Source organism: Scatophagus argus, chromosome 17, assembly GCF_020382885.2.
Source record: "Scatophagus argus isolate fScaArg1 chromosome 17, fScaArg1.pri, whole genome shotgun sequence".
Lineage (NCBI taxonomy): Eukaryota > Metazoa > Chordata > Actinopteri > Scatophagidae > Scatophagus > Scatophagus argus.
Window position 1 is genome coordinate 5,821,098 of NC_058509.1, and position 26,743 is coordinate 5,847,840.

The window sequence follows — 26,743 nt, forward strand, 5'->3', positions numbered from 1 at the left end:
CTGAGGAATTAAACTGGAAAGAGCGCAAGGACCAGTCCCCATATGACCTTCTGTGCAAATTTTATGTCAAAAATGTAGTTTCTTCTAATAGTCTTTGTATAAATGTACATTCAGCTGTTTTGTCTACATATAAGACTACACAGAATATTCACATATATATAAAGAACTACTTGTGGGGCCACCACAAGGTCCCTGCGCTCTGCTTGGTAAACCTTAATTGAAGTATCCTACAGTTTTATGCCACCGAGACTTAAAGTCCTTACTTACCACTTAAGATGCACACGTGTAGGTCTACAATTTGGGAGCCGGATCCTGACATTCAAGCTTCTGAGAGACACCCTGCTCTCATTGAGATCCAAAAAGACAGATTATCTCTGGCATTCCACATCTGGAAGCAGTTGAGGGCTGAGGAGCTGCGTCTTCTGAGAAATATACAAATATGTAGGACAAAGTGCACGTGAGTAGAGGGGATGTGGATCCTTGCTGTATGTCACTGTATCTAACTGTGTCCTGATGGGCTCTGAGGTCTGGGTTATAAATATTTATTGGAATTATGGCTTTAGCTTTTTCGGAACCATTCACATACACAGCATGGTATATCCGCTGTCATGTGTGCATGTACACTCATTACAGTAGTGTGGCCGTTGTATCATTTTACTCTCTGGCTTTTAAAAGGAAAAAGTTTAGTGTTTAAGACAATTAAATGAGCAGATGGACACCACTCTAATGTCTGTGTGTCAGAGAAGAAGCTGGTGTGTTAACTCATGGATTAAACTTAATAGAAGAAACATAAATTAGCGAGCTTCAAAAAGTGCTGGTGGGCACAGTTTGTTTTGTTCATAGAGAGTCAGACTAGCTGTTTCAGTCTTTATGCTAAACATCTCCTGCTTGTAGCTTCACATTTAGTGAACAAAAGTGAGAGTGAGATAAACGAAGGTTTCAAAATCAAATCTGTTTTTATTCATTTTCCTAAATCACGTTTTAATGTGTGTGCATGTGTGTAAATATTAATCAAACTCATGCTGATTTATTCATTTCAAGGTCCATTTTAACATTTTCACAAATGAACTCTGCAAATCGAATAAGCGCGCTTCCCAAAATGTCAGACTAATTCCTTTAACAACAGCATGCCACAGCATCACCTGATACCCTGACCTCCTTGACCACATGCACTTGAGCTGAACCATCAGCTGTAGGGGTTCCTAATGACCGAGCTAACACAACACCACCTCCAGGGGCTCAAAACAGCCTCATGACCTTTTGTTGGACTTTTTAAACATTAGAAAAATTGGGGTTCTTTTTTTAAATATTATTTTATTCCTCCATAAATGACATTACATGCTCGGCAGCAGGGGACATTCTAAAAGAATATCCATTTCTATATGCCATATTGGTTTTATATACTGTACGTAATTATCTATTTGAAGTATGCTTGGTACGTGTCTGAAGTCATTTGCTCTCACTTGTTCCACAGTCTTGTGGGAGCCCAGTCCTCTGACAGGAAAAAAAAAAGTTATTTAAGGAATGCTACGAAAATTGCAGGTGTTTATAAAATAGTCAGTGTGTGAAGTCAGGCGAAGGCACAAAATGTTCTGACAGGAGCCTCTGTGGTTATTAGACATAATGGACCAGCATATTCACAAAAGCACACCTGTGTGAATACACACACAATCACGATGATAATATTCTAACATTTGTTGATTCATTAAGACCCTTCCATGAATGTGAATTCATCCCACGTGCTAATGCTCTGTGGAGTGTGATGTGGGGCATGTGAAAGCATTTCTTTTTTCCTCCATGTGAGATGATTCATGTGAGCACACAGCATGGTAATCACCAGTTAGTTGCTGTGCATCAATCAATTAAGAGAAGCTGTCAAAGCCCCATAATGGTTTTAATACGCTGCTTCTTCCACTGGCTCACTGAGTCGGCTGGGTAATTGCTACATAATTACTCAGAGTCATCTTAGGTAGGTCTCTACCTAGTTAAGTCAGTGCCTGAATATAAATGCATGGAAAGTTAGTTTCAGATGGCTTGTTTAAAACCAAAGCACTTCTCGGTGGAGCTGCCCCTGCAATACATAATGACACTGAATTGGTAAAGTGATGATTAGTATTACACCTGCAGGAGTAAGAGACTAAATCAGAGAAGTGCTTTATATGTAACTGACAGATTGGATCTTAATGTAATGGGCACAGACAGTGCTGAAATTATTCAGATCCTTCACTTAAGCACATTTAAGGCACAGATCCTTTTTTTCCAGTTCTAATCTGGTTCTGATACCTTGATTTGGACACCTGCCAATACAAATACAGATACCAAAACTGTTATCCTCAATTATTGTTATTATTATTTTGGTGGTGGTGTGTAAGGTTACAACTGAACTGAACAGTTCTGTGTGTGTGGAACCACATCCAGCCTTATGCTTCCCTTTCAGGGTCTGTATTATTAGAACAGTGATCCAGTATCCGAATCAGGTCGGAGCTGAAAAAAGCTGATAGGTGCATCGCCACATAATGCTTTATATCTGTAATTAGAAATCACGGTCATCAGATAAATGTGACAGAACTATATAAATATAATAAGAGAAATATAAAGTGGCATTACAGGTATAGTACGGAACATTTAGAGGTACAAATACATAATATGAATAAATAGACAATAATAATACAATTCTAAGTATTCTAAGTATCATAGTAATAATAGAATAATGGGGCTGGTCTTCTTCCAGGGAGTCCACAATGTTTCACCGCCATGTTTCTACAGCAGGCCAGAATGGATAAACCAAACACTGGCCTTGTCACGTTTTTAGTGGCCACCGTACAGGAGGGGGCCAGATGAGGGGTGTTTGTTTGGTCACAATCTGCTAGATGCCACTAAGTCCGACTCACACAGATTCAGATCCATTACTTAAAGGAACAACTCACCTAAAAGGACACCGGTGAATCCCAGCAAGCCATTTAAAACACTGGATTCACACAGTAATGCAAACAAACTAACCAACCCACAATGTAAAATTGCTGTTTTTGTCAAAGGAGTCTGGTGGCTTTGAAGAGAGCACAGATGTCCCTGACAACACTGGCTGAGCAATGAAAGCCAATAAATGTTCAGTCATTCAAAGCAATAAAAGGACCTGCTGTGATGACAGATTACATAATCATCTTAAGCTTTGCCTCACTTTACCTCACCTAGTCTTCATCTAAAAACACTTCATTCTGGAAGTACTTCAGTGGAACCATTTCAAACACCCCACAAACTGTTTGATCCTAATAAGTCAACAAATACAGTTCTGGTTGACTAAACCTAAAAGCCAACCCTAATTTACCTCACATCATCAACACAGTAACGCTGCGTGCTGAAATATTCAGAGCGAGTGAGTCACAGCCTTCACAAATCTAATAAGATGAAGGCTTTTGCGTGGAGCAATACAGTGACATTCAATTCAGCTGTATTTGCCTTTCAAATGAGCCTATTGATGGTTGGAAAGTCACAACAGTCGCAATCCAGCTGTGCCAGTTGGAAGCAACAATAGCGTGACTTCCGCTGTGGAGCAAAAAGCAACAAGCAGGGCTGAACCTTTGTCCCTTTCATACAGGTCTGCTTCTTCCACCTGCTTTACTTTTTATCATCTTTCTTTTTCCTTGTTGTCAACAGATATGATTCATCAAGAGGGCAATGATAAATAAATATCAACCCTAGATGTCTTGTTTCCAAGCATGTTCAGCCCCAATAAGCTCCTTTTGACGCTGCTGGTTAATGCTGTCTGGCCTTGTTTGTTGCGGACAGTGGTGCCCACATGCAGGGCCCCTGGTCTCCCAGCTAATTAAAGTCATTCTTCAGTAATATTTCTAAATCAACTGTTTCCTCTTGCCCATTTGAGACCTAATTGGAAGCATGTGCACTCAACCCAAAGGGCTCCTTTTAACCCCTGACACTTTGAGAATGTGTCTACCGCAGTCACTGATTTCCCTATGCCGTTTTTCTTTCTTGCAGCCAGAGAGAATGTGTGACTGTGAAACTTTGCATTAGATGGCATAGAAATGGTAATGATGCTTTTTGGCGTAGGTTATCTTCAGCATTATCAGTGAGCGTTTATGTCAGTCTATGGGGTCTCTACGATAACACACAACTGTCAGGCTCCATGACCGACCCCGTGCTTCATGCTAAGAGGGTTCAGCTTGGGTCAGGTTATCTGACGAAAGGTGTGACATTTCACCTGCAGAAGCAGCAGAAAGAATAGTGTTTTTTTGTACCCGAAATGGCTCCTTACATGGACGCCTGACAAAAAACATTGACACAACAAATACGTCTGTCTGCAGACAGATCCGCCTGAAACACAAAGTGATTTTTTTTCTCTGTGATTTCACACCTATTTCATCATCATCATCATCATCGCACCTCGTACAAATTCTCTCATTCAGACACTTTGATTTGAGGCTTTTTGTTTACAACATCTATATTACACACATTATTAAAACATGTCAGGAAGATTAAAGCATCCAAAGATGAAACTATCTCATAGAGAGAGTGTGTATGTGTATTTACAAATGTCTGCACAATAATATCAAATACACAGTAGACCTGTAAATGCTCAGTAAGAACACTGCATGCTATGTGATTAGTTTTGAAGGAAAATTATTCTCCAGATTATTTTATATTTACTGGCTATTCAAGCTCCTTTGTCTCCAGCCTGCCTGACTACTGCGTGAAACAAAGCAGGCTGTCACTTCAAGTCCACTACCAACAGAGACAATGTGGTTAGGAGTGGTTTTGCAAACTTCAGAGACTTGAGAATACAATCTCTTCATTTACAGTCCTCGAGCCGAATCAAATGTTTCACCTCTGTCTGCTGCAGTAAACAATAGCTTTGGTGTTTATCTACAAAGACTGGTTGCCTGTGAACTTGCTTTAATCATTAATGTCGCTCCATTTCAGTGGATCTGCAGGTTGTTACGAGATTTAGCACACAAGCGTGTTCCGTTTTCTTTCCACCTCACAAAAAAGAACAATAAAGTTGGAAACCCAAAATAAACGGGCATAAAACTCAATTTGGAGGCAAGATAATTTCAAAGACAAATTGTTGTAATATTTTCCAGGGTGTTTATCGGGTGAATGGAGTGATGGTCGTGACTCACTGAGGCGCCCGAGCTTGTAGCTTTCACGCGGAAAACAAAACGTATTGGAAACAATAGGAGGGGAGAGGCTGGGAGGGAGATTGATTTCTATGCCACCATTTCTGACCCATTAAGCTTTACCTATCCTTTTTACTTCTGGTCCGCCTCCCCTCACACACCTGCTTCCTTACGGGACATTAGTCATGCTCAGAGCGGAGATAAGACACACTGTCTCTCAGCCTCCATTGGTCCATGCATCTATCTTGTGCTTAAAGCTGCTCCGTGAACGGCTAACTACTGTACCTGCGCAAATGACTGTTTATAGGCAGACGGTCATTATTGCTTTTGCTCACTGGAGTGTCCTCACACAGTAAAGTGAAGGTAATGCAATGACAGAGAGAGAAAGACGGAGATTATTATAGAAACCGCAAGCAAACACTCCCTCCTGCCTCTACGCAGGAACATTCAATTTACAGCAACAGAAGATGTTACACAAGGGGCTCAGCTTTATCAATCAACACTATTGTACTATTGTGGTGCAGTCATAACCACAAAGCACAAGCCTTTACAGAGCACTGAACCTTTTCCCCTGAGTATATAACAGGCATCCATGTGCTACACCAATACAAACAAATGAAACTTAACAAGCAATTACAGAACTGACCTGCACTCTCTATCAGTTTAGTGAAGCCGAACGATTCGTCTGAGTCTGATACAGGGGCTGATGCAACTTTGTTTTGAGGCCACAGTCTGTAGCTCCAGGGGTTCAAAATTTTAATCTATGGAAAACCTTCCCAAACTTGACTTGCATAGATTTTGTTCTGGCCAAAACATTAGACACAAGGACAATCACACCAGCTAAGAAATATGGTCATTATTTAATTATTCATGCATTTGTTTATTTTATTGGATCAACCTTTCCCAGAGCATCCACATGATCGTGGATGTGTTGTCATGAGTTTTGAGTCTTAGTTATATGGTAATTTGGCATGACTCACTCATGCAACTGTCTGTGTAATTGTGATTTTCAGCAGTCACTACTTGAATTGTTGGCAGTGCATCAGTTGCAGATGCAAAGTTACATCATGTAGAAGCAGGGAAATTAATAATATCTGCAAAAGTCAATTAGCTGGATATTTCCTTAATGGCGGAACAGTCTACACCCTCAAATTTCCACTCCCATTTCCAGAGCCACAGTACTGCATTTCAAAGCACTTCCATCATTTTGAGTGCTGGGTGGGTTAGCCAATTGCCATCATGCTGAGCGAGCAAGCGAGAGAGAGAGAGAGATCTGCTGGTGTCAAAGGTCTTGCAAAGGCGTTTGGCCACAGTGGCCTCTGCTGGGCGGTTAGGGTAGAGCACACAGGGGTAGGGATCAATTATTTAAGTGTGGAGGAACACAGCTGTGAAATTTATTCTAGAAAGGAGTGATTGTCGCTAATTAGCTTAATCCTGTATTAAACTATGCGCTCTCACTCATGCTTACCTTACGATAATGAATCACACTCAGACAACCGCTGTGGTGGATTATAACCGACGTGGTGGGATCCCGACTGCTCACCAGGAGAAGACGTGGGACGCATCTGTCCTGCCTTTGCACAGCTGCTGGAGAAAGACGACAGCAATGTTTGGCTTTCTAAATGAAATGGAATGAAGCCGTGTTTGCAAGATCAAATCACAAAGTCAGTCCTGAATGGAGCTCATCAAACCATACTTGAAATGTTTGGGAATCTGGTATACTTATACTCATACAGCATTATATCAAAGAGAAAAAAATCTAATTATTATCTGACATTAGCATTTCTGTGATAACAAACTAAATGAGGCCGAGAGCAACACGAGAGTGCTCAGAGTGTAACTCACTAACACTACAAGAAAGGAAAAACAAGCACGCAGTAATTTCTATTAAAAAAACACTGTTTGAAGGCGAGCTTTATGACAAGATGGAAACACTTAATATTAATACATTTCAACCACAGGCAGACAGAACAAATGAAGCTGGTGTTAAAAGCAAAACTCTCAAGACAACAAACGCCATTGTCTGCGAGCAGAACATGCAGCATACACATACGGTAAGCGATGTTTTCCCATAAACTGCTCTTAAAGACCCCACTAAGGCTATTTTCAGCCTCTTTAAGAGATATAAATCAAGTAATTGCAAACAGAGTCGTATGATGTAATTTTAGCCTTAAGCCCCGAGAATAGAAGAGAAGAAGAGATCAGCCATTAAAGTGGAATAAAATAATACCATTTAATTCATCACCATTCAGTGGCCTAATGCCTTCCTAACTCAAGAGTGTGTGGCGCCGTTTCATGTTTAAAGAAGCGCATTTTCACGCGGTAACTGAAAGACTTTTAAGTTACAAAGAGTCTGGGTCCATAACTAGGGCTGCGGGATTAAGCCTGACTCTGACAGAATAAAATACAGAGAGGAGAGGGGAGGGGAAATTCACAGTGAAGACATGAAAGCATTTCTTGGATCTTAAATGATAACTTTAATCTCGATGCCAAATTTTCCACAACAATCTACAGAGAGGCGGGTCTTATGTGTCATCATTACAGTTTTGGCAGATTGTATTACTGTATTCAGACACAAAAAAAAAAAATACTTGTGTGCAAGACTGACAGTTAAATCAAGATGCCAGCACGAAGCTGCTTTTGGAACGTCATCTTGTTACAGTCGCACATTAGATGGGATTAGAGGGGAAGCTTTAGCTCGGGGGACAACTAAATCTGGAACGAAATGAGGGGAAAAAAAACATTTATCGTCCTTTAAAATGTGCTTTTCTGTGGTTTAAATCGAATTCTGTTACTCCAAGACATCTTGATTGTGCTGTTGCTTCTGTCCCCCAATGGAATTTCCTGTCGAGTAAAAGTATAAGCTTTGAGTAAACGGGAAAACAATTCCCATGAGGGCAGAGAAAGGTTCGAGAGCAGCCAAAACCGCCCTCTGACCAAAAAACCAACATCACCGTCCATCACTGCCACGTCATGACATCATCCCGGTTCCTATCTGCCGATGTCCCTATGGGTCTGGACTACTAATTCACTGGCTCAAGTATTGATGCTCTCAAAAGGGCTGGGCGACTTAATCCAATACTGAGAGACAAGAAAATAATAGCACTTGGCTTTAGCGAGGTCCTGATTCTCTCCATCTCTGCAACTTGTCAATGTGAATATTCTCCCTCTGAGGAGTACTGTGTTACAACCTGACATTACAGGGCTCGGATTGCCCCCAAAATTAGATAGAGTTAGTTTGCTTTGGCTGCACTCACCGCTCTACGAAAACCTGGACACTGTATAAACTGCAGGAATGTCTTTAATGACAGACACATGGCAGTGAAAAGTGCCCCCCAAGCAAGAGATAATCACTGTCATCTAATGCTGGAGCAAATCAGTGGGGGCTATTAACACTAAAAGCAGTTAAGACCTACACCAGCATTGTGGTCAGCAAGAAGAATTTAGACTACATGTGTTTAAAAACTTCACGATATGCAGCTGGTTTTATTGTCTTCACTGAGAACAAACATAAATTACAGCAACTTAATACTTGGATAATGGCTTTTGGATATTTGTAATATCTTGGATTTATTTTCCAGCTGATACTTGAAGACTTTTTCCCCTCCTCTTGGACTTGGTTTGCAAACTGCAATCGTGCTGTCTCCCTATGGAAGTGTAAATGTTCACACCTTTAACGAGTGGTTATTCTAGTCTATACTGTGTGGCTCTCGCCAGGTGCAGCAGTTTGACGTCAAGAACACAGCATGCTGGGCCACTTGTTCCACTCCTTCTTTCTCTCTGTGTTTACTGGTGGATCACAAACCAACTTTAAGGGTGCATACCACCAGTATCTAGGATGTGTTCATGCTGCAATTACCAAGTCAATTAAAGCAGTTTGCCTTCAAATTAGTGGCTCTCTTTATCGACTGTAACTTCACCATCGGCCAGTAACAGATAATACAAAATTAACGGGCCATTAAGTTATCGGTATGATACATATCAACCATCCCAGTTACTGACAATAGACACTTTGTTGGTTTGGCCATCATTTACTATCACACAGGTTTCAAACATGTCTCTAAGTTAGTCAAACTTATAAGGAAGAGAAGGGAAAGGTAAAATTTTGAGGTGAAACAGACTGATTAGTTGATTAATCCAACAGTCAGTGAACAAAAACATTAACTAGCAGATATTTTACTAGTCAAACTGTTGGTGATTCCTTGAATAAAAAAAAACATTTGATGGCATCAGCTTCTCATCTGTAAGAATTTGCTGCTTTTTTTCTTGTTGTTTCAATCATCTCAGGCTCACGAAAATGTGTTGCATAATTTTCATGACTTTCTGGCCTTTAATGGACCAAATCATGAAATCTTGAAAGGGGGGGGGCAGATTAATTAATAATGAAACTAACTATTGCAGCCGTGGTAAACGTTTTTCTCCACATGTCGAGTGTAAACAGCCATCACAGACTGAGCTAGCTCGTTACTAGCTAGCTTACTAGATGCGTTTCACCTCCACATTAAGTGGCTTTGATATTTTGCGACAGCCTAATGAAGTATTGGCCTAATCTGACTGCTCATAATACTCTTACTCTGTCACACTCGGTGATATTTTAAATTGTCCCAGCAGGAAAAGCACAGGTGGACTTAATGACTTTAACAACGGCTCAGTTCTGTGAAGCTACATGAAGTACCACATTAGAGCTAAAAAATTAATACGACACAACCACAATTAACGCTTTGAATTACACCCGTGCTTTTCCTGAAGATATTTATGTATGTGTGACCATGATTTTATTAAGCTTGGGACAAGTAGGCCTAATTCAGGGTTGTGGAATCGTTACTGAGCCGTGTTTAACTTAAATAATTAAGTTAACTGTAAAACACTGCTATGATGATGCGCTGCATTAGAAGACCCGTGTTATCACCATTCTGTACTTTTCATTTTATACTGAATACTTTTTTTTTACCTGTCACTTTCCATGACTTTGTTTTGGCTGAATTGTTCCGCGCCATTTCACAAAATTTGTTCAAACTGTTCATCTCCCACCGATTTCCCTTCGCTTCCAACTTCTTTAGTCGAACCCATCTTTATTGATCCTTGTGGGCTCCCTTACTGACGGAGCGTTCCGTTTCAGGAAGTAGCTACACTCACAACAGTGGCTTGTAGGCGTTGTTACCCTGTGTTCCTGCCAATTTATGCCAATTTAGTAAAACTGCTTGTTAAATTGGGGCGTAATACCGGATGCTTTCAATTTCAACGCGATCTGACTTTACTACCCACGAGAGTTAGCAGTTCGATCGCTCATTTGAACCACTTTGCTAACGTTTGTAACAGGCTATCAAGTTAGCCAGGACATCTAAATTTATAGTTCAGCTGGATGAAAATTCACGGCAACACTGAGCCAAAGGCGACTTTAAATGTGCTTTCAGACACGTTTGTGAAAGGGGAATAGTATTCATATATAGAGGTGGGTGAATTAGCTAACCTAAGGTCGAGTTGCTTGTTTACTGTATGTAATTTTCTGTATTACTCCCTCAAGAGGTACCCAAGATGAATATGAAAGATCGTGAAATGTTTAAGAGGACATAATATTACACAAGTTAAAAAGAAATGGACACAAACCTACATTTGTTTTCCTTTTTCTGAAATCATTTTTGTTTGCTCAAGCATTGCAAGAAAGCCATCATCAGATATATTAAAGCCATTCAGCTAAAGCGATGGAAAGATGAATTTTTTTAAACATGCACCCATCTGTAAAGACACCTCTCCCTCCCATGCAGTTTAATCCAAAGGTCTGAACAACTGTCATAAGGTAGTAAGTGATCTTGAACACTTACACAGGAACAAAAAGATAGCAGGGATAAGCTTAACTAATTTCAAAATCCTGAAAGCACAAAAAGTTTCCATATCCAAATTTATCAAACCACCCTGTAAATCAACTCCTAAATATAGCATGAGCAAATTCTTAAGTGTTGTATTAGCATCGGTGTGACTCCAATATATGTGTCAGCACAAGAGGCGTAATATTTTTCTTTTCTTCATTTTACCCATACAGGACGATGCCACGCTTGCAGTCCGGTGTTTGGAAGCATTTCACTCCGGCTATCAAAGATGGGAAGGAAACTTTCATGTGCAACTACTGTTCAAAGACGTACACTAAGAATGCCACCAAGATGCAGATGCATTTGGACAAGTGCAAGGAGTACTCTGTGGTTTCGCAGCAATCACCGGGCCCAGATGGGAGTTCCTCTGCCTCCATTCCTGTACCTTCCTTCTCGTTCTTACCATCTACCACTCCTGGGGGACAGTTACTTATTGATTCAGTTGATCAGCGCAGCCAGGCGTGTGCTGACGAGTGCCTGGCAAGAGCCATGTATGCCACCTCCTCACCCCTCACTCTCACAGACAATATTTACTGGAAACGATTTTTCAACATCCTCCGGCCTGCTTACTGTCCACCTGCCAGAGAGGCCTTGTCCTCTCATCTCTTGGACTGCGAGTATGACAGAGTACAAAGCCAGGTTCACGAGGCCATAGGGAAAGCAGACTGTGTCACCATCTTGTGCAGTGGGTGGTCTACCATTAAAGAAACCGGAACAATCATTTATACTGTTGCAACTCCTGTACCACTGTTTTACAAATGCACAAAGACAAAGGAGCAAGCACACACAAGCACATTTATTGCTGAGGAACTGAAAGATGTTATCAATGAAGTGGGGCCAGAGAAAGTCTTTGGCGTTATCACTGATGATGCACTGGAAATCATGGGAGCTTGGGCTCAGGTAGAGGAAGCCTTCCCACACGTATCGGCTTTCGGTTGTACAGCGTGTGGTGTCCAGCGGCTCTTTGATGATGTTGCTGCACAGCCATCTTTGACGGCTTTGTGCAGGAGCGCTGAGCAGGTGGTGAGGTATGTTAGAGGGCGAAAAATATTAGCAGATACCTTTAAACGCTGGCAGACTACAAAGATAAGAAATCACAGTGCTAATGGGACAGCATTGGTGCTGCCTGTCAGTTCTGACTGGACTGGTGTGGTCAATATGTTCAACAGCCTCCTGGAGGGTCAGAACTCTCTGCAGGACATGGCCGTCTCATCCGCACTGGACATTGATGCATCCATCAGGGCCACAATACAGGATGCAGCATTTTGGAAAGGGTTAAGCAGCAGTCGAAGCCTGCTCTACTTGATCGGGAATTACATTGATTACATAAAAAGAGAAGATACTCCTCTCTCTGGTGTTGTCGACTTGTTCAGTCAGTTAAGATGCCACATTGGAGCTTCGCTGTCCGGGTCTGTGCTGCACAGCGCTGAACAGAAAGCTGTCATGGTGTCGTTAGACCGGTGTCAGGATTTTTGTGTGAGGCCCATCCATGCAGCGGCGTACATGCTGGACCCAAAGCACGTGGGGCAGCAGACACTGTCTGGGGAGCAGATAAACAGCGCTTACTATGTGATATCCAACCTGTCCCACCATCTAAATCTTGATGAAGGTAAAGTGCTGGGCAGCTATGCCAGATTCTCAGCAAAGCAAGGACTTTGGAAAGGGGCTGGGATATGGAGCTCATGTCATCACGTCTCCGCATCCACCTGGTGGAAAGGGCTGTGCTCCTCCGAGCCGCTGTCCGCTGTGGCCTCTGCTATACTCCAGATTCCACCAACAACAACTGCTTGCGAGAGTGTCCGGTCACGCTTGTGCAATACGAAGGTAGAAGGTTCTGTTTCAGCTGACAGAGTGCACAAACTGGTAGCAGTACAGGTGAATATCAACCTTTTAGAGCCGGCTGATAGCGAGTGTGCTCCACTGGAGAGTGAGGAAGACAGGAAAGTTTCATTTCAGTCTGAGACTCAGTAGTAAGACAAGATGAGATACCTGAAGCTGCCTAGAACAGACCACATGGAAAAATGGAAAACACAGCTCATTAGATGATCTAAAATTCCCCTGAAATGTATGGTGTCTGATTTCACATTCCTCTTTTCGCTCCCAAGTACTGTGGAGAAAAAAAATGCAACACATAAGTAGGGACTACATCCGATACCTTTGTGTGTTTTAATAGAAAGTATTCTCGTGTAGTAGGTGTTTTATTTACAGTTTCAAACAGTATGTATTAACTGTATAATCACAACCTGAAATATTAGCAGGCTAACAGAAAGTCTTGTCATTGCTGTTACAGTGTTTCCATGATGTAAATAAAAACATTATATTTATTGAAGTTACACCTTTTGTCTGTGCTGACTTTATACTTGTGTGTCAGTAAAATTTCTTCAGTAAGATTTCTTCTTAGCAGTATTTTCCTACAGAATTAAGGGAGTAGTTTGACATTTTTGATGCTTCTTCGTTTTCTTGCCAAGAATTAGATGAGGACATTAGTACGACAATATAAGACTCTAGCCAACAGCAAGTCAGTTCAGCTGAAAGCGACAGTATTTCTTAGCCAGAAGTAGTATTAGTCCTGCATGTAGTCCCCACAAAAGGACATCTTGAGTTTTTGCACTTTAGTTTATTTTATGGATTAAACAGATGACAAATAATGTGTTCATTAGGGAGCTTAGGGGTGCAGGTAGGGAGATTTTCGTCCCCATCTGACATATCCAGGATAGCTGTTTCCCCATGTCCATTCTTTTGCTAAGCCGACCAGCTGCTGCTGAGCTGTAACCTTATAGGTACAGGACAGATATGAGAGTTGTATTGACCTTGTTATCTAACTCACAGCAAGAGAGCAAAAAAAGTGTAGTTCCCAATAAGGTCAGACTGTTGCTATCAGGGCCATCTAATTCCCATTTATCAGCCCTGGGACTCAATGGGATACAATTGTAAACTGTTAAAGAAATTGAAATTGAATTTAAGATTTATGCACTATTTTTTTTAGATTTAATGAAACATGAAATCCACTCTTAGCTTGTGAGAAAGTTGAAAGCATCACCATGAACTTCACTGAGGCACATTTTTCTCGCTCTGATTTTTCACACATTCATTCACTGTTCTCTCCTTCTCTCTGTCAGCCTCTCTGCTGTGTTTTGCTGGTGGTTTGGCACGGGGGCGGCAGGGTTCTGAGGATAGATCTGGGCATTGTAAATACTACCATTATTAATCTTGAAAGGCATGAGCCTGCACGGCTCTGGGGTGTCTCCGCCTCAAAGGCAGCAGATCTGTCGTAAATCTCAGAGACTCAGTTCTCCACTGCGTCACTCAGTAAATCTACTAATACATACGTCTTCCCTCTTGCTCTCTCTCATTGGCTTCACTCTACTACCTGTTGTCTGTTCTAACTGGGTTTTTTTTTAGACTAGGACAACTGATGTGTGGGTACATAATTAGAGTGATGGTATGTCTCATTTTTACAGATGAAGAGGGCTGTTCACGTGTGCTGTTATGACAGATGGCATTGCGTTGGTTGGTTTCAAAGTTGCCCTTTGTGCGAGTTAGTCACATGAAATTACTGTGATGATTTTTCACTCAGGTTGAAGTCTCATCCTTGTTTTATCATTTGTTGCAGGCCCAGATTATCAGTGTCTTCTGTCAAGCTCAGGGGATGTTTCTACAGGTTTCTAACAATGTCTCACGGTTTAATGCAGTTCAGAATAACTAATTAGCTAAACAGCTAATTCAGTATTTTGTAAACTACCTAAACTACTACTACTAAAGTCATCACCAGACCAGATGAAGTGTTTTTTTCTGAAGTCAAAAAATACCATGGAAAGACCAAAATAGACAGTGTGTTAGTCTGTCTATCAATATTTTCTGATTTCCCTGCCTAGTGGTAATATCATCCAATACAGTCTTTCATCTCATTACATTCATACATGTCTGAGGGTCACATGCAGTTTGGAAAGTACTTGACAGGCTGATTAGATATCAGTGAAAATCTAGAGTATTCTTAACAATATCATCTGCCTATGTGGTAGTAAAAGTTGGATCAATACTCTATACCTCTCAATACCTCTCACACTGCGGATTAACCATTGTAGACCTCACAAAGTATTTATTAAAAGTGATAAAAAGAAGAAATTAAAACTGTTCCAGCATGGGCACAGTTCACTACTGAGGAAACACAAGCTCTCAACAGTGGCTGGACCCGCACACACAAACACTCATGAGAATCTCTGATGGTGGTCTGCAGCAACAGCCAACAATGGAAAACATTCTTCTTTCCTTGGGGAATTGAGATTGGGATACTGATTAAGCTGTCTGGATTCCCTATTAATGTCTTCACAGCACATTACCCGCCAATTCTCTGGACACTGTGACGGCAGATTTAGATGTCTCTCTAAACTCTGGACATGCTCAACTGCTGAGGGGCACTATGCAATTTGTTTGCAGTTCTGGACTGTAAAGCAGAGTGCTATGCATTATGATCCTATAATTTAAGGTCACAAATTATGGAGTATAATTTCGTAATCGAATCAGGTCCACAAAGTATGGTCGTCTTAACAGCTGGTGCCAATCGAACTGCAACTCCCCTGTCAAGGACTGATATTATTATCTGGGCCTGGAACAATGGCTGGCTTTAGCAGTCACTGTGTGTATGAGACAGGGAGAGCAAGTGAGGAACCAGTGAGCTGCTTTCATTGCAAACAAAAGCCAGCTTGTCTGGGGATCACTGAGAGGAGAAAGTTATATTTTTACACTAGTATCAGTGGCTGAAGGACCTGAATATAAAACCCTGAGAGGAAAGGTTCAGTATGAGATTTCATCAACAAGTCTCAACTGCTCAGCCTCCATGCAGCACATGCTGTAGCCGCTACACTGTAAAATGTGCATAGTGTGTGGAAGGTTTGACTCTAATTGCAATCAGCCAATTTTAGTTCACAGGGTCAAGGTCAATGATAGGATTATTAACATAACAAGCATACTTTCTCATCTGTAAGGAAATCCATACAAAAACGGGTAACATACAGCCTCCACACAGGCAGGACCACGGAGGAGATTTAAAGCCAGGACCATCCTTCTGTGGGCAACCAATCCTGGCCAGTCAGCCACACAACTGCCCGGCTGAAGTATCCCACAGAATGTTTCAGATTCTGAAATGAAAACATTTTTTGACCTTGATATAATTTTTAATTTGCTTCCTGTCCACACATCTGACTCTGTGGTGGGTACAGCCAGGCTACAAATTGCTTCCTCCTACGCTTCATCCTTCTCATCGAGCCCAGAGTGGCTGACCAACTGCGTCAGTGAGCCGAGGCTTTATTTAGAGATGACCATTGTGTCAGACTGTTTGCCATGTACTGTTGCTAACGCTCAACCTACTGTAATAACAGACGGGCAATAATTTGTGGTTAGAGCCTCCCATCATTTTCTCATTCCTCACTCAGGCCAATACCAGCCCACCCATCAACCCACTCCCCTCCAACCCCTTTCTGAAAAACAAAAACAACAGATGGGCTGTGCCAAGGAGACTGTGACTGCTTCTGGCCATTACCACAGTAAGGAGCCAGAGGGGTGGTGGGAGGGTTGAGCTGCTTGGGTTGCAGTATGTAAAGTAACCTGGTGGCAAGGAGAGTCTGGCTGTTCTCTGTTGCATGTCTTGTTCTTGCTGCTCTCAGCACCTCATAATGCTTTTATAATTACATTCCAACCCAGCTGAATCATGATTAGTTGATCACAGCATTTTTTTTTTCTGGAGCACCAGAATGTTGGCTTATAACGCAAACATCAGATTGGCTAGTGGTGAGGATATCAGAATACTCCATTACAAGTCCTGTGTTCAAAACCCTACTTCAATAAAAACACAGAAGTTTATTTGAGAGATGTAAAGTATCAAAAGTAAAACTACTTGTTTCTGAAGTTGATTTTCCCCTGTACTGGACATGTTATTGTCTGTTACATCATTAATACACATGCATCAGTGTCTAAGCAGCATTTTACTGTTGTAGTTGAGATGTAGCAAGTTTTAACTACTTAATACACAGTTTGGGTGTTGAGTCCAGTTGTTCCCAACCTTGAGGGTCAGGCCTAATCCTGGGAGAGGATAGTGTGTATTTGAGAGGTTTTGAGAGAAAGAGGAAAGATGAAAAACACAATTTTGCTACACGTATTTGTATTTATTTTTGGGAATGTTGTCCAGTGTTATTGTTTTTGGCTTTTTTTTCCTTTCTGTTATGCAAACCTAAACCTTTTGGAGCCTCAAACAGTAATTTAAATTAAGCAATCTGAGACAGATTAGAGAGTAAATCTCTCTTTGGTTGGTCTGTTGAGATCCAAAGACATCCAAAACACGAAAAAACAGCCCCAACTATACATTTTTGCCAGGGGGCCACAAACCAAAAAGAATGTGTGAAGATATCTGAAAACAAACCAGTAACTTCAGCTGTCAGATAAATGAAAATGCCAGCATGTACAATACTTGCATAAATGTACTTGTATGCCACTGAGGCTAACCCCTGACCAGTTACAGGAAATTCAAAGGTAATAGGCAACCCACAGAAGAGGTTGATTACTGTGATTATAGTGCTGAAGTACTTATATCGATTATAGATGGTCATGATTATATCATGGTGAAACATATAAACTGTTGGCCTGAGAAAACACTCCACCAGAGTCTGCTGTAGGTATAATACATAATTTTGTGTTTCAACCACTTGTATCAAGAAACATCTGAATAAGTTAAAATGTGTTGTTGTGTGAGATTGGCTTGTTGCTATGAGCTGGTATGTGATGTTGGTTTGTATGTTGTTGTGCCTCACAAGGACAGAGCACTTGGTAGATCTGGCATCAAACACACCCTCATTTTATTCCAGCAAACACTGGCTTTTGCTGAAAGCCGAGGGACTCATCTAGGATAAGAAATGGCATGATATTGCCCAAACAGTAATGGCTCTGTTGGGGATGAAGCCATTTGCACTACATAGGAGGTCTATCTATTTCATCTTTCGAAAGTCATTTTGTCTGGGAGTAATAGCGAGACGTTCTTATCAGAAAAGGTTGTAAAAAATGGCTAAGACTGGTGAACATGAAACAAAGCCTGTTCAAGACAGAGGGATCTTAGATTCAGCTGTTCAAACATTCCCAGTGCTTTCCTACCATTGGGAGACCAAAAATAACATTCTTGTCGCATTGGAAATACCTATTTAACTAAGTGGAAGAAAAGGGCCGTGTGACACATCATTATAGGTGTGGTAGAGATCTGTGTGGAATGCAAGGCCTTGAATGTGCTTTGCTACTGTCATCAGTCATCTCTGGGGGTGTTTTCATCCCCAGTCTCTCTATCTCATGCTTACACTCCACCTCCCTGCCTTCTACCCATCCCATTTATCCTCATTCTCCATCTCATGTGCTCGCTCAACAACATCCGAGGATTCAGAAAAGAAATCAAAGCAAAGATATGAAGGAAAGCTAGTGACTCCCACAGCTCTCCTCCTCTCGTACCTCCCAGAAAGACTGAAGGTCCGACTCTTTTGAATCAAACTGCTCTTTTGTTTCTATCCAGGAGATGAAGTGAGAGAACTGAGCTACTCTTGGAACTCTTGCTGCTCTCCTCAAGCGGCAGAAACCTTGGTGGTGCCAAGTACACAGCTCTAACTGTTACCAGATGTACAATTATAACCACTTACAGCCATCGAGGCCTTTTTGGTGGGCAAAGAAAAGAGGGAGATAAACTGCTTGGCAAAATAATGAACGCTCTGCAGAAATATTTATCTGTTTCAGCTTTAAACTGTTTTTTTAATATGGGTATTTTATTGTTTCTGAGATGCAGATTGTGTGCTCTGAGCCACATAAACCACTACAGAAGTGAGTATGTTTTATGAGCTAATTATAGCCCAAACACTCACACTTGAATAAGAGAGGGTGTATTGATTTTCATCCAGCTCATTATTAAGACCAGTTGAATGAGCCAGATTCTCTCTGCTCCAACAGTGGGGGAAAAAAAAGTCTAAATAGATTACTAACCCATTTTATATGTCTTTTTTGAGGACATAATGTTCATTCAGGCTGACATATAGTTTCCTTAGCTGTAGCAGAAGGTACACAGCCTCATCTTTCTTGTCAAAATGATTTTACTTGTGAAGACTGTGGAGTTCATGGGAAGTTTGGAAAGAGATGGGAGATAGATGGCAAGCATATGTTTCACATGTTTGGGAAGCCCCCTTTTCCTTCATGTTATCCGTTTCTAGAATGTTTTCTATAACCCCCATTGAGCTTCAGATCACTTGGAGATGGAACATCTGAGGTGCTGATTGGTTGACAGTTAGCTAAGCCCCAGCCTCATTAGTTACTGTTCCTGCACCTGTAAAGACTTATGTTTTAGCACGACATGTCTGATCACCTGGAATTCTTTGGATTTTTTTTTGAAAGAGTGGGTTAGAGGTAGACAAAAGTAGATCATTTTCAGCTAGCGACCTTTGATTTTGGTAAGTTCATAGTTGTCACATTTATGAGCTGTGGCTAGTTAATAAAGTTAAGATTAGCTGCATGAGTTAGGAGTGCGTCTTTGATTGGCTTTTTTGCAGATAGTACCCGATCAGTGTAGGCAGGATTCTTATCTGATTACGACATCATCTTGAATGGACACAAACTGAACTAAAACTTTTTAAATTGGTGATGTGTGATTGTTTGTCAAAGCACAAAGTCAAACTTTGTCTCAGAAAATGCTGAAGGCAGCGAGAAGCCTGCTGGAACCAACATTTACAGTTTAGGAGATCCTACATCAGAGAGCTGATGACCGAAAAAGTGCCAGGTACTATCCTATTTTGCTGATGGAAAGAGCAGTCCTGTCGAGTCAAGCTGAGTTGATCAGAGCCAAGCTACCATACAGCAGAAATGGGACATCGTGGTCAAATGGTCTTTTTATTGTAAGAGAAAACATGGGACTGATTCAAAGTAACTTAACCCCACTTGGCCCTTTAGCTTCCATATTTGATTATAATCTTAAGTGAGGATCTTACTACAGCCCCATGTACACCACTTCAGTATGTCGAGAAAGCTTGTCGAGCCTACTGCTGTGCCTTGTTACACTCGCCAAGCTGCTAAGCCACTGGAGAATTGCTGTTGGGGGCAGCCTGTCCTGCCCTGAATGAGATAATGCAAGGTAATAGTGCCTCTGTACTTTTCCCTGTCACCTTATATGTTATTACAGACAAACAGTGAGGTCCACAGTGTATCATCCACTGATCTTTCTACCTGTGGCAACAATGGTTAGAGTGAGTCAGCGTTATCATAGGGAAAAGACAAAAACACACACAAATCATCCAAAGAGGTTTATCTTTTTGAAATAATGGGTCTTTCACAGCACTCCATGCAGCAGGGCATAATAAAGTTTTATGAGAGTGCTGTGGTTACTTTACCAAATGTCTGGGTACCCAATATCTTTTTTCAGATTATTTGGCACCAAGCTGGAGTTAACAAAACGGATTCTGGCATGTCTATATTTCTAATGGTACTTACAGCATTTTCCAGCATTTAGACTTGTCAGAGGTCTGACTATATAACAATACACTGCCTGTAACACGGAAACATGGAAAGTAATCCAACTTTATGCTCACAACTGCAATGTGGCAACACATTTTCTATGGAATGAATGCTCTTTCTGTTGGCCTGCAGAGTAAAATACATACAAGCAAGCACCCCTGCCACAGAAAGTAAGGCTATGCAAGCAAATAAAAAGCTGACTCGGCCAGACTGTGCTCACAGGTGTGTGATGGTGTATATAAAAGGTGGACAGCATGTTATTACAGGTGTGTAACCACATGTTGACGTTCCTGCCCTCCTCTGCTGACAGGGTGTTATATGGTTCAGTCTCCTCTGACCCTGAAGGCTGGGTGAGAACACTGTAACCAGTCACTGTATCCTAAGCACCGCAGAGCATGACAGTATGATTTTAGCCTCTGTTTTGTGGTCGGGGATGTAATGGCTGAAACACGGGCTCACATAAGTTGGTGCACGATTCTAAATCACTACACTGAGGGGTTTGCTAAATATGAATGAAGGCTGAGTCTCTTAAGGCCATTGAACAGGAAGAATATTCTATGCTGAACATTTTACAATTTATTGATCTTTTCATCCGAGAGCAAAAGAAAGGAAATGCAAAGCTCCGTCATTAGAAGCAGCCAACTCGCTGCGCTCTTCTTGTCTCACAATGCTGTTTTAAAGCAGTGACTGAGGTCAAGGGTTCCAGTCGTTGTATGTAGTGTAAAAATAGAATATGCAGGCAGTGTAATACACTCAAAAAATACAGTACAAGTTTTTTAAATGAGTTCTGTCTTCATATATTATCAAACAATTATTATATACTTGTTACCATGAAATATTGAAGGAAATATTCCACCAATGGCTGACAAAACATTGAGGCAATCAGTTTGTTAGCACACTGGAGTCTGTATCTAATATCTAATTGCACTTGTTTTTTCAGATTTCACAGCTAATTTATGTCAAATAACAAGTAATTAGGAACCCAAGTTTATGTAAAATGAAAACCTGACACTAGTCCCAATGATGTTAAGAATCAGAAAAGGAATAAATGAACTGAAAATTTTTATTTAAAAAAAGTGTAAAATAATGAGGGAGAAAAGGAGAAAATGAAAACAGCAAAATAGACAATATGAAATAATTTGTATTTAAATTTGGTATCATTTAAGAGGCCACTGTGACACAAAGTCTTGACAAGGAGCTGTTGCTCATTTACATAACTGGATGTTAACGTGAGACAAAGTGCAACAGATTCAACTTGAATAGAGCAGTTAAGCTCGAACAATAAATAGCATCGGCGTGTCAAATGTGAACGCTGTAACAGTTATGCACCATGAAACTCTCAGTCAACTGTTGTCACTAAATAATAATCTGTCATTTTGCAGCCAGAATAAATACAACCAAAGAACATTTAGATTATTTTGATCTTAAAGTGCATGAGATATTGATGCTTTATTCTGACACATAGCCACGTGTTTTAAGAGAGGAACGTGTGAATTCAGGCATGTTGATGTTGCATCCATTTGCAGTTAAACAGGAGAGGAAAGCTTAAGCAGAAGCAATTTCCTAATTCAACATTACAACACATCTTGCATAGGGAGAACATGTGAAATACACACAGATCTCCTGCTATGAGAGTCGCGGAGCTGTGGAGGCAGCTGATGACAACCCAGCCACCTTTTATTCTCCCTGTAAATTGAGTTTATCTGATTTCTCACTGACAATATTGTAACTTTCTAGCAGGGATTGACTTTCTATTGATTCTGCACCTCCTCTGACATGCTGGTGATAATAAGAATTTCGGGAAATCTATACAGTGACACGTGAGGCAGGAATGATCAGGTATGAGCCGCTTTCTCATTTGGAATTCATGGGAAATGTTAACTCACACTGTCAGCACTCTCTTAATCCCTCTTTTTGACAGGTCAGTAAATATTCGATTTAATACCATACTTCCAACTTCCTGTGGGATTAAATTATCAGTCTTTTGGTAGATCGCAAGGTGAAACTGTGCAAGATTCAGTAATATTCAGTATGACTAATGACTAGCGGTGGGATGTAACAAAAAATGCCAGTTTCTCAAATGAAAAGAGTTGCTGCTTTTTCTTTTAATTGTATTCACAATTAATTATCGGAGTATTTAGACAGTGTGGTATGAGACCCAGACAGAATTAGTCTGTCTTCATGTTTTATGCATAAAAAGTCTCCTTGAGTTTGTCAGCCAGGAAAGGATGTTATTTCAGTGACAAGTTTCTCAAAATCCCGCAGCCTTGCAGTTTGTTCTGTGGTACGTCATGTTCCCCTCTTCAGCGTGTGTGGCTTTTCATTTTAAGAAAGAGCACATTCAGACGCTGCCCTACAGGTGTGCCGTCAAGAGTAAATACTTTGTCAGTTTACGAGAACATGCTTTATAGAACTGGAAGGGGGACAATAAAAACCATTGCAGGCCTGGACTGGAAATAAACAGCACATACCACCGTGATAAACACACGTAATGTACCAAAATCATGGTATACTTAGACTGGTCTGCTTTCTTTCTTGCTGTCAGTTTTCCTCTCTCTTTCTTGTCTCTCAGCTGTGTAGACAGTAAGTGGGATGTTTTTCTTCCAGCCCCGAGGTTACCTTGGCAACCCAGAAGAAAGAAACGTGCTCAGAAGCTGTGCAAACCGAGGCGTAGGCCGAGTCATGTCTTTTGCAAGCTGCAGGGTCCACCCCTGAGCCAGCCAGCCAGCCACATGTCAGGAGACATGGGCACCAGCCAATACTTCCTGTCAGTAAGGGCTTTTTAAACAGAATCCTGCCACCGCTCAGGTCCTCAGAGACACTGTCAGTGGGCGCAGCTACAGAGAAAGTTAATGTGAAGCATCAAATCTCAGGAGGACCCAGCTGGCTTCTCTCACTATGACAAATCCTTCGCGCCCCCTGGCTCTCTGGTTTAACAGCTCTGATATTATTTGACTTTCATTCAGAGCCAGGAATAACCAAAAAATACAGTAAAATAATGTATCAAGCAGCGATAGACTTGACCAAGAAATTTAATGATCTAAACTAACTACTAGCGAATGCTGGAGTGAGTTATCCTGCTACGCCAGGACATGCGCAAAAATCATGATGCCAGACATAAAAGAAGAACAGAAATAATGGTCTGGTCAGGGCTTTTGACTCAAATAATAACACAACGGCCGTCATTTTTCAGTCAACTCAGAAAGCTGCTCCCAGCAAGGCTCAAGAGGCGAACGATGGCCACGAGGCTCACCTTACAGCTGATGTTGCTAGCCAAGTAGCTAATGTCAGTGAAGGAGCCGCCACCTGTGAAAAATGAAGATATTGATAGAGCTGGCACATCCCTGGATGTTTATCACATCACCCAGGGCAACTGTGTGGCCCAATTAGAAAAGGACCCACCACTTTTCCAGCAGCTTGATTTCTTGAAGCTACTGTTGGCATTTTTTAGACTGACTGTTCCACGGCCTCCTCGGTGGCAGCTGTTACTCTTGGCTTGGGTTTTTCTGCAAAAATGGACCAAAACATTGGGAATTAATTTAATTTCACCTCACACCTTTCAACATAAACACTCAGTTTTTTATTAATCATTTCAAAAGATTATCTCTTAGAATAAAGATGGGAAACAGTGCCTGGAGAAGCTGTGTTGTCCAGCTGCATAGGTAACATTTATGGGAAGTAAGATGCAACACTCTCACTGATGCCCTCTCTCTCTGTTAAAAAAGACTTTGCAAACACACAGATGTTCAGATATTCAAGATGCTACTCCATTATATGAATGGAGGGGGAGAAAAAAGTTTATTATTACAGTCATTTCTGGAAAACACTCAAGGTCTACACCACAGAGGAAAAAGCTATATAAAGCTTTGTCTACATGGGCAATAGTTCATAGTAGGATCAATTCAAGCAGTAATTAGTTTTGTTCTTTTGATGGGATTTGCTGCTTTGGCAATGAGAAAAAATATATCACCATCCTTATCCTGTAAGTACAATTTACCACCAGTGAGCCTTGTCTAGCATGAAGAGAGCCGATCGATTTTCTGTCTAATGAGAAGCCTCACAGGTTCGATCCCTCCTTTTTGGGCCCTTTATTGAAGTGGGCAAAAGCTTTTTTCTTTTGTTGTCATACAGCACCTGAGTCAACCAAAAGGCTGTAAACCCCTAAACAGTGAAATCCTTAATCACATCATTTCAATGCAGACTTCCTTTTTGGGTTCATTTTTGTAGGGATAACAGCCGATCAGCTGCTCAGTCTGAAATCTTCACCAGCTTTAATTTATAATTCCTTGATCCTTCTCTGTCCCAGAAATCAACATTCCACCCTGATTGGCTGCCTTTCTTCAGCACTCCCTAACGACGCATATTCACCAGGGCGATGGCTGATGATGCCGTTCTCCACCTGTCGCACTCGATAATGATGATTGCGTCTCTGTTTTTTCCTCTCTTTTCTCCTCTTTTTAAAAACGCCACTAAGGCTTTCTTCCTCCACGACCCTAATTTCATTTCATCGCCCTCAGAGCTATTTAAGAAGACGTTTGAGACCGACATTTCTTCTAAGATGTCACTTAACTCCATCTCGCCCTCCGCTGCCTCGCCACACTATTTCCCCCACCCAAATGGGATGCCAGCACTCATGCATTTTTAACAGGAGCAGAAGGATGTGCTTGTCGGAGGTTCTGCCTCTGTGTGTGTGTGTGTGTACTGTGTATTTATGTGCATGTGAGTGCTGCACATGCTTATATGCAAAGGAGAAAAACTGATGAAAAGAGGCCAAGGAGTGGTATCGACTCAGCTGAATGCGTTATTTTGGACTTGCTCAAGTGCTCTGCATGGTAATATTACTGCTATATGAGTATGAATGTGTGTTTAACTGTGGCATGGGCCACGTGTGACATTCATGCATCACATCCTCCATTATGTCAAATCATCCCGACCTCCACTCCATGAATAAATATACTTGTTTACTCTGTGTCCTTGTGAGGTCATTTTGCCTTATGTCATCATCTCCTGAACTGTCACGCAGAGCAAATCGCTATATGCTGGAAACGGAAAGAAAAGGATGAGCTGGAGCCAAATCAGGGTCAAATGTTTCATTAGTTTGAAAAAAAAAAAAACTTGAAAGTTGAAATGTCGATTTCGAACTTTGAAAAACACATGGGGGGCGTGGCATCAACTTTGAGCGGCGTGCAATGATGAGTGACAGCATAACAAAGAAGGCTGAGGAGCTTCCTCCATCACGTTGCCTTCAGGTAGCATCGGTACTGTGAGAAGTGTGACGCCACATACTGAGAGAGATCTGGTGCCGAGATTTGGTTCCCTTTACATTATCACCACTGATGAGACTTAAGCCTGTCCACATGAAGCTGCATGTGTTATCAAATGAAAATACATGGAATGATGAATATAGGAAAATGACTTCAAGAATATAAATCTTTACATGTTAAGACGACTTTCTGAGAGTCTTTTATCACTTTGTGGTTTTCATTTGTATCTGCTGGACTAAAGTTAAAATGGAATGGCAATCACTTCAGTTGGTCCCTCTCAAGGTTAGTTTCTGCTGATTGCACGGCATGAATAAAAGCAGTAAAATGTGTCTGAGACCCATCGTTTTTCTCTTGGCACTGTATCTAATATCTAAAAGGAGTGACAGTGGGATGACCCTGTAACCACAGCATACTGAGCACTTCAGTCTTACAAAACAGAAACCTTTACAGAAAGACATTTACAGAAAGACATCTTCTCTTGAATTAGGATTGGCAGCATTTTCACATAAATGCTCCTTTTTTTAATTTTATAATTATTATTAATTTTAAGTTTATTATTTTTCTCTTACTGATCCTTCTTATCAAATGTATCTCCAGTGAGACACTCACTTTTCACAGGAGCCTTTTGCAAAGGAGCCTCTGGACTTTATCGCTGGAAAGTACTTTTGAAGAAAACTATATAAGTACTGTTGTTTTGAGATAACTTGGTGGAGGGTAGGTGTTTGTGCTGCACTTTGGCCACATTTAGCAGCTCTGTTTGTTAACTGTCAGCCATTTTAGGCCCTGGCTTCAAACACACACTCCAAGCCTGAAGCTTGAAGAGTTTCCCGTCTTCCAGACACACCAGACACGCCGAGTGTTGTCGCTCTCTATTTTAACACGACCTTTGCCACGTTGTTGTCTTTCAACTTCCTCAACTTTTTCATTCAGCTTCTGGTTTTTCATTGTTCTTTCT

The 26,743-nt window shown here is 41.2% G+C and overlaps 1 protein-coding gene and 1 long non-coding RNA gene across 4 annotated transcripts in view; one reads left to right on the top strand and one right to left on the bottom strand.

The window, feature by feature from the left end:
* Positions 1–10,217, bottom strand: part of LOC124074416 — a 32,084-nt gene extending 21,867 nt beyond the window's left edge. For both annotated transcript variants that reach the window (XR_006845846.1, XR_006845847.1), the window contains exons 1-3: positions 10,084–10,217; positions 6,601–6,719; positions 268–422 (exon numbers count right to left, since the gene is read on the bottom strand). This is a non-coding gene — a long non-coding RNA (uncharacterized LOC124074416). The remainder of the gene's footprint in view (positions 1–267; positions 423–6,600; positions 6,720–10,083) is intronic.
* Positions 9,282–13,330, top strand: LOC124074410. 2 transcript variants are annotated; one of them, XM_046417317.1, is made up of 2 exons: positions 9,282–9,375; positions 11,173–13,330. In XM_046417317.1, exons 1-2 carry the CDS (start codon positions 9,356–9,358, stop codon positions 12,968–12,970), a joined length of 1,818 nt encoding a protein of 605 aa, XP_046273273.1. In that variant the 5' UTR covers positions 9,282–9,355; the 3' UTR covers positions 12,971–13,330. The 2 variants fall into 2 exon arrangements, with proteins under 2 accessions (XP_046273273.1, XP_046273274.1); XM_046417318.1 differs by lacking the exon at positions 9,282–9,375 and adding an exon at positions 10,447–10,584.
* Positions 13,331–26,743: the final 13,413 nt, after the last annotated feature.

Coding starts and splice junctions, on each gene's coding strand:
- LOC124074410 (XM_046417317.1), top strand. CDS start 9,356: ATGGCATCAGCTTCTCATCT. Junction 9,376..11,172: donor ATGGCATCAGCTTCTCATCT/GTAAGAATTTGC, acceptor TTACCCATACAG/GACGATGCCACGCTTGCAGT.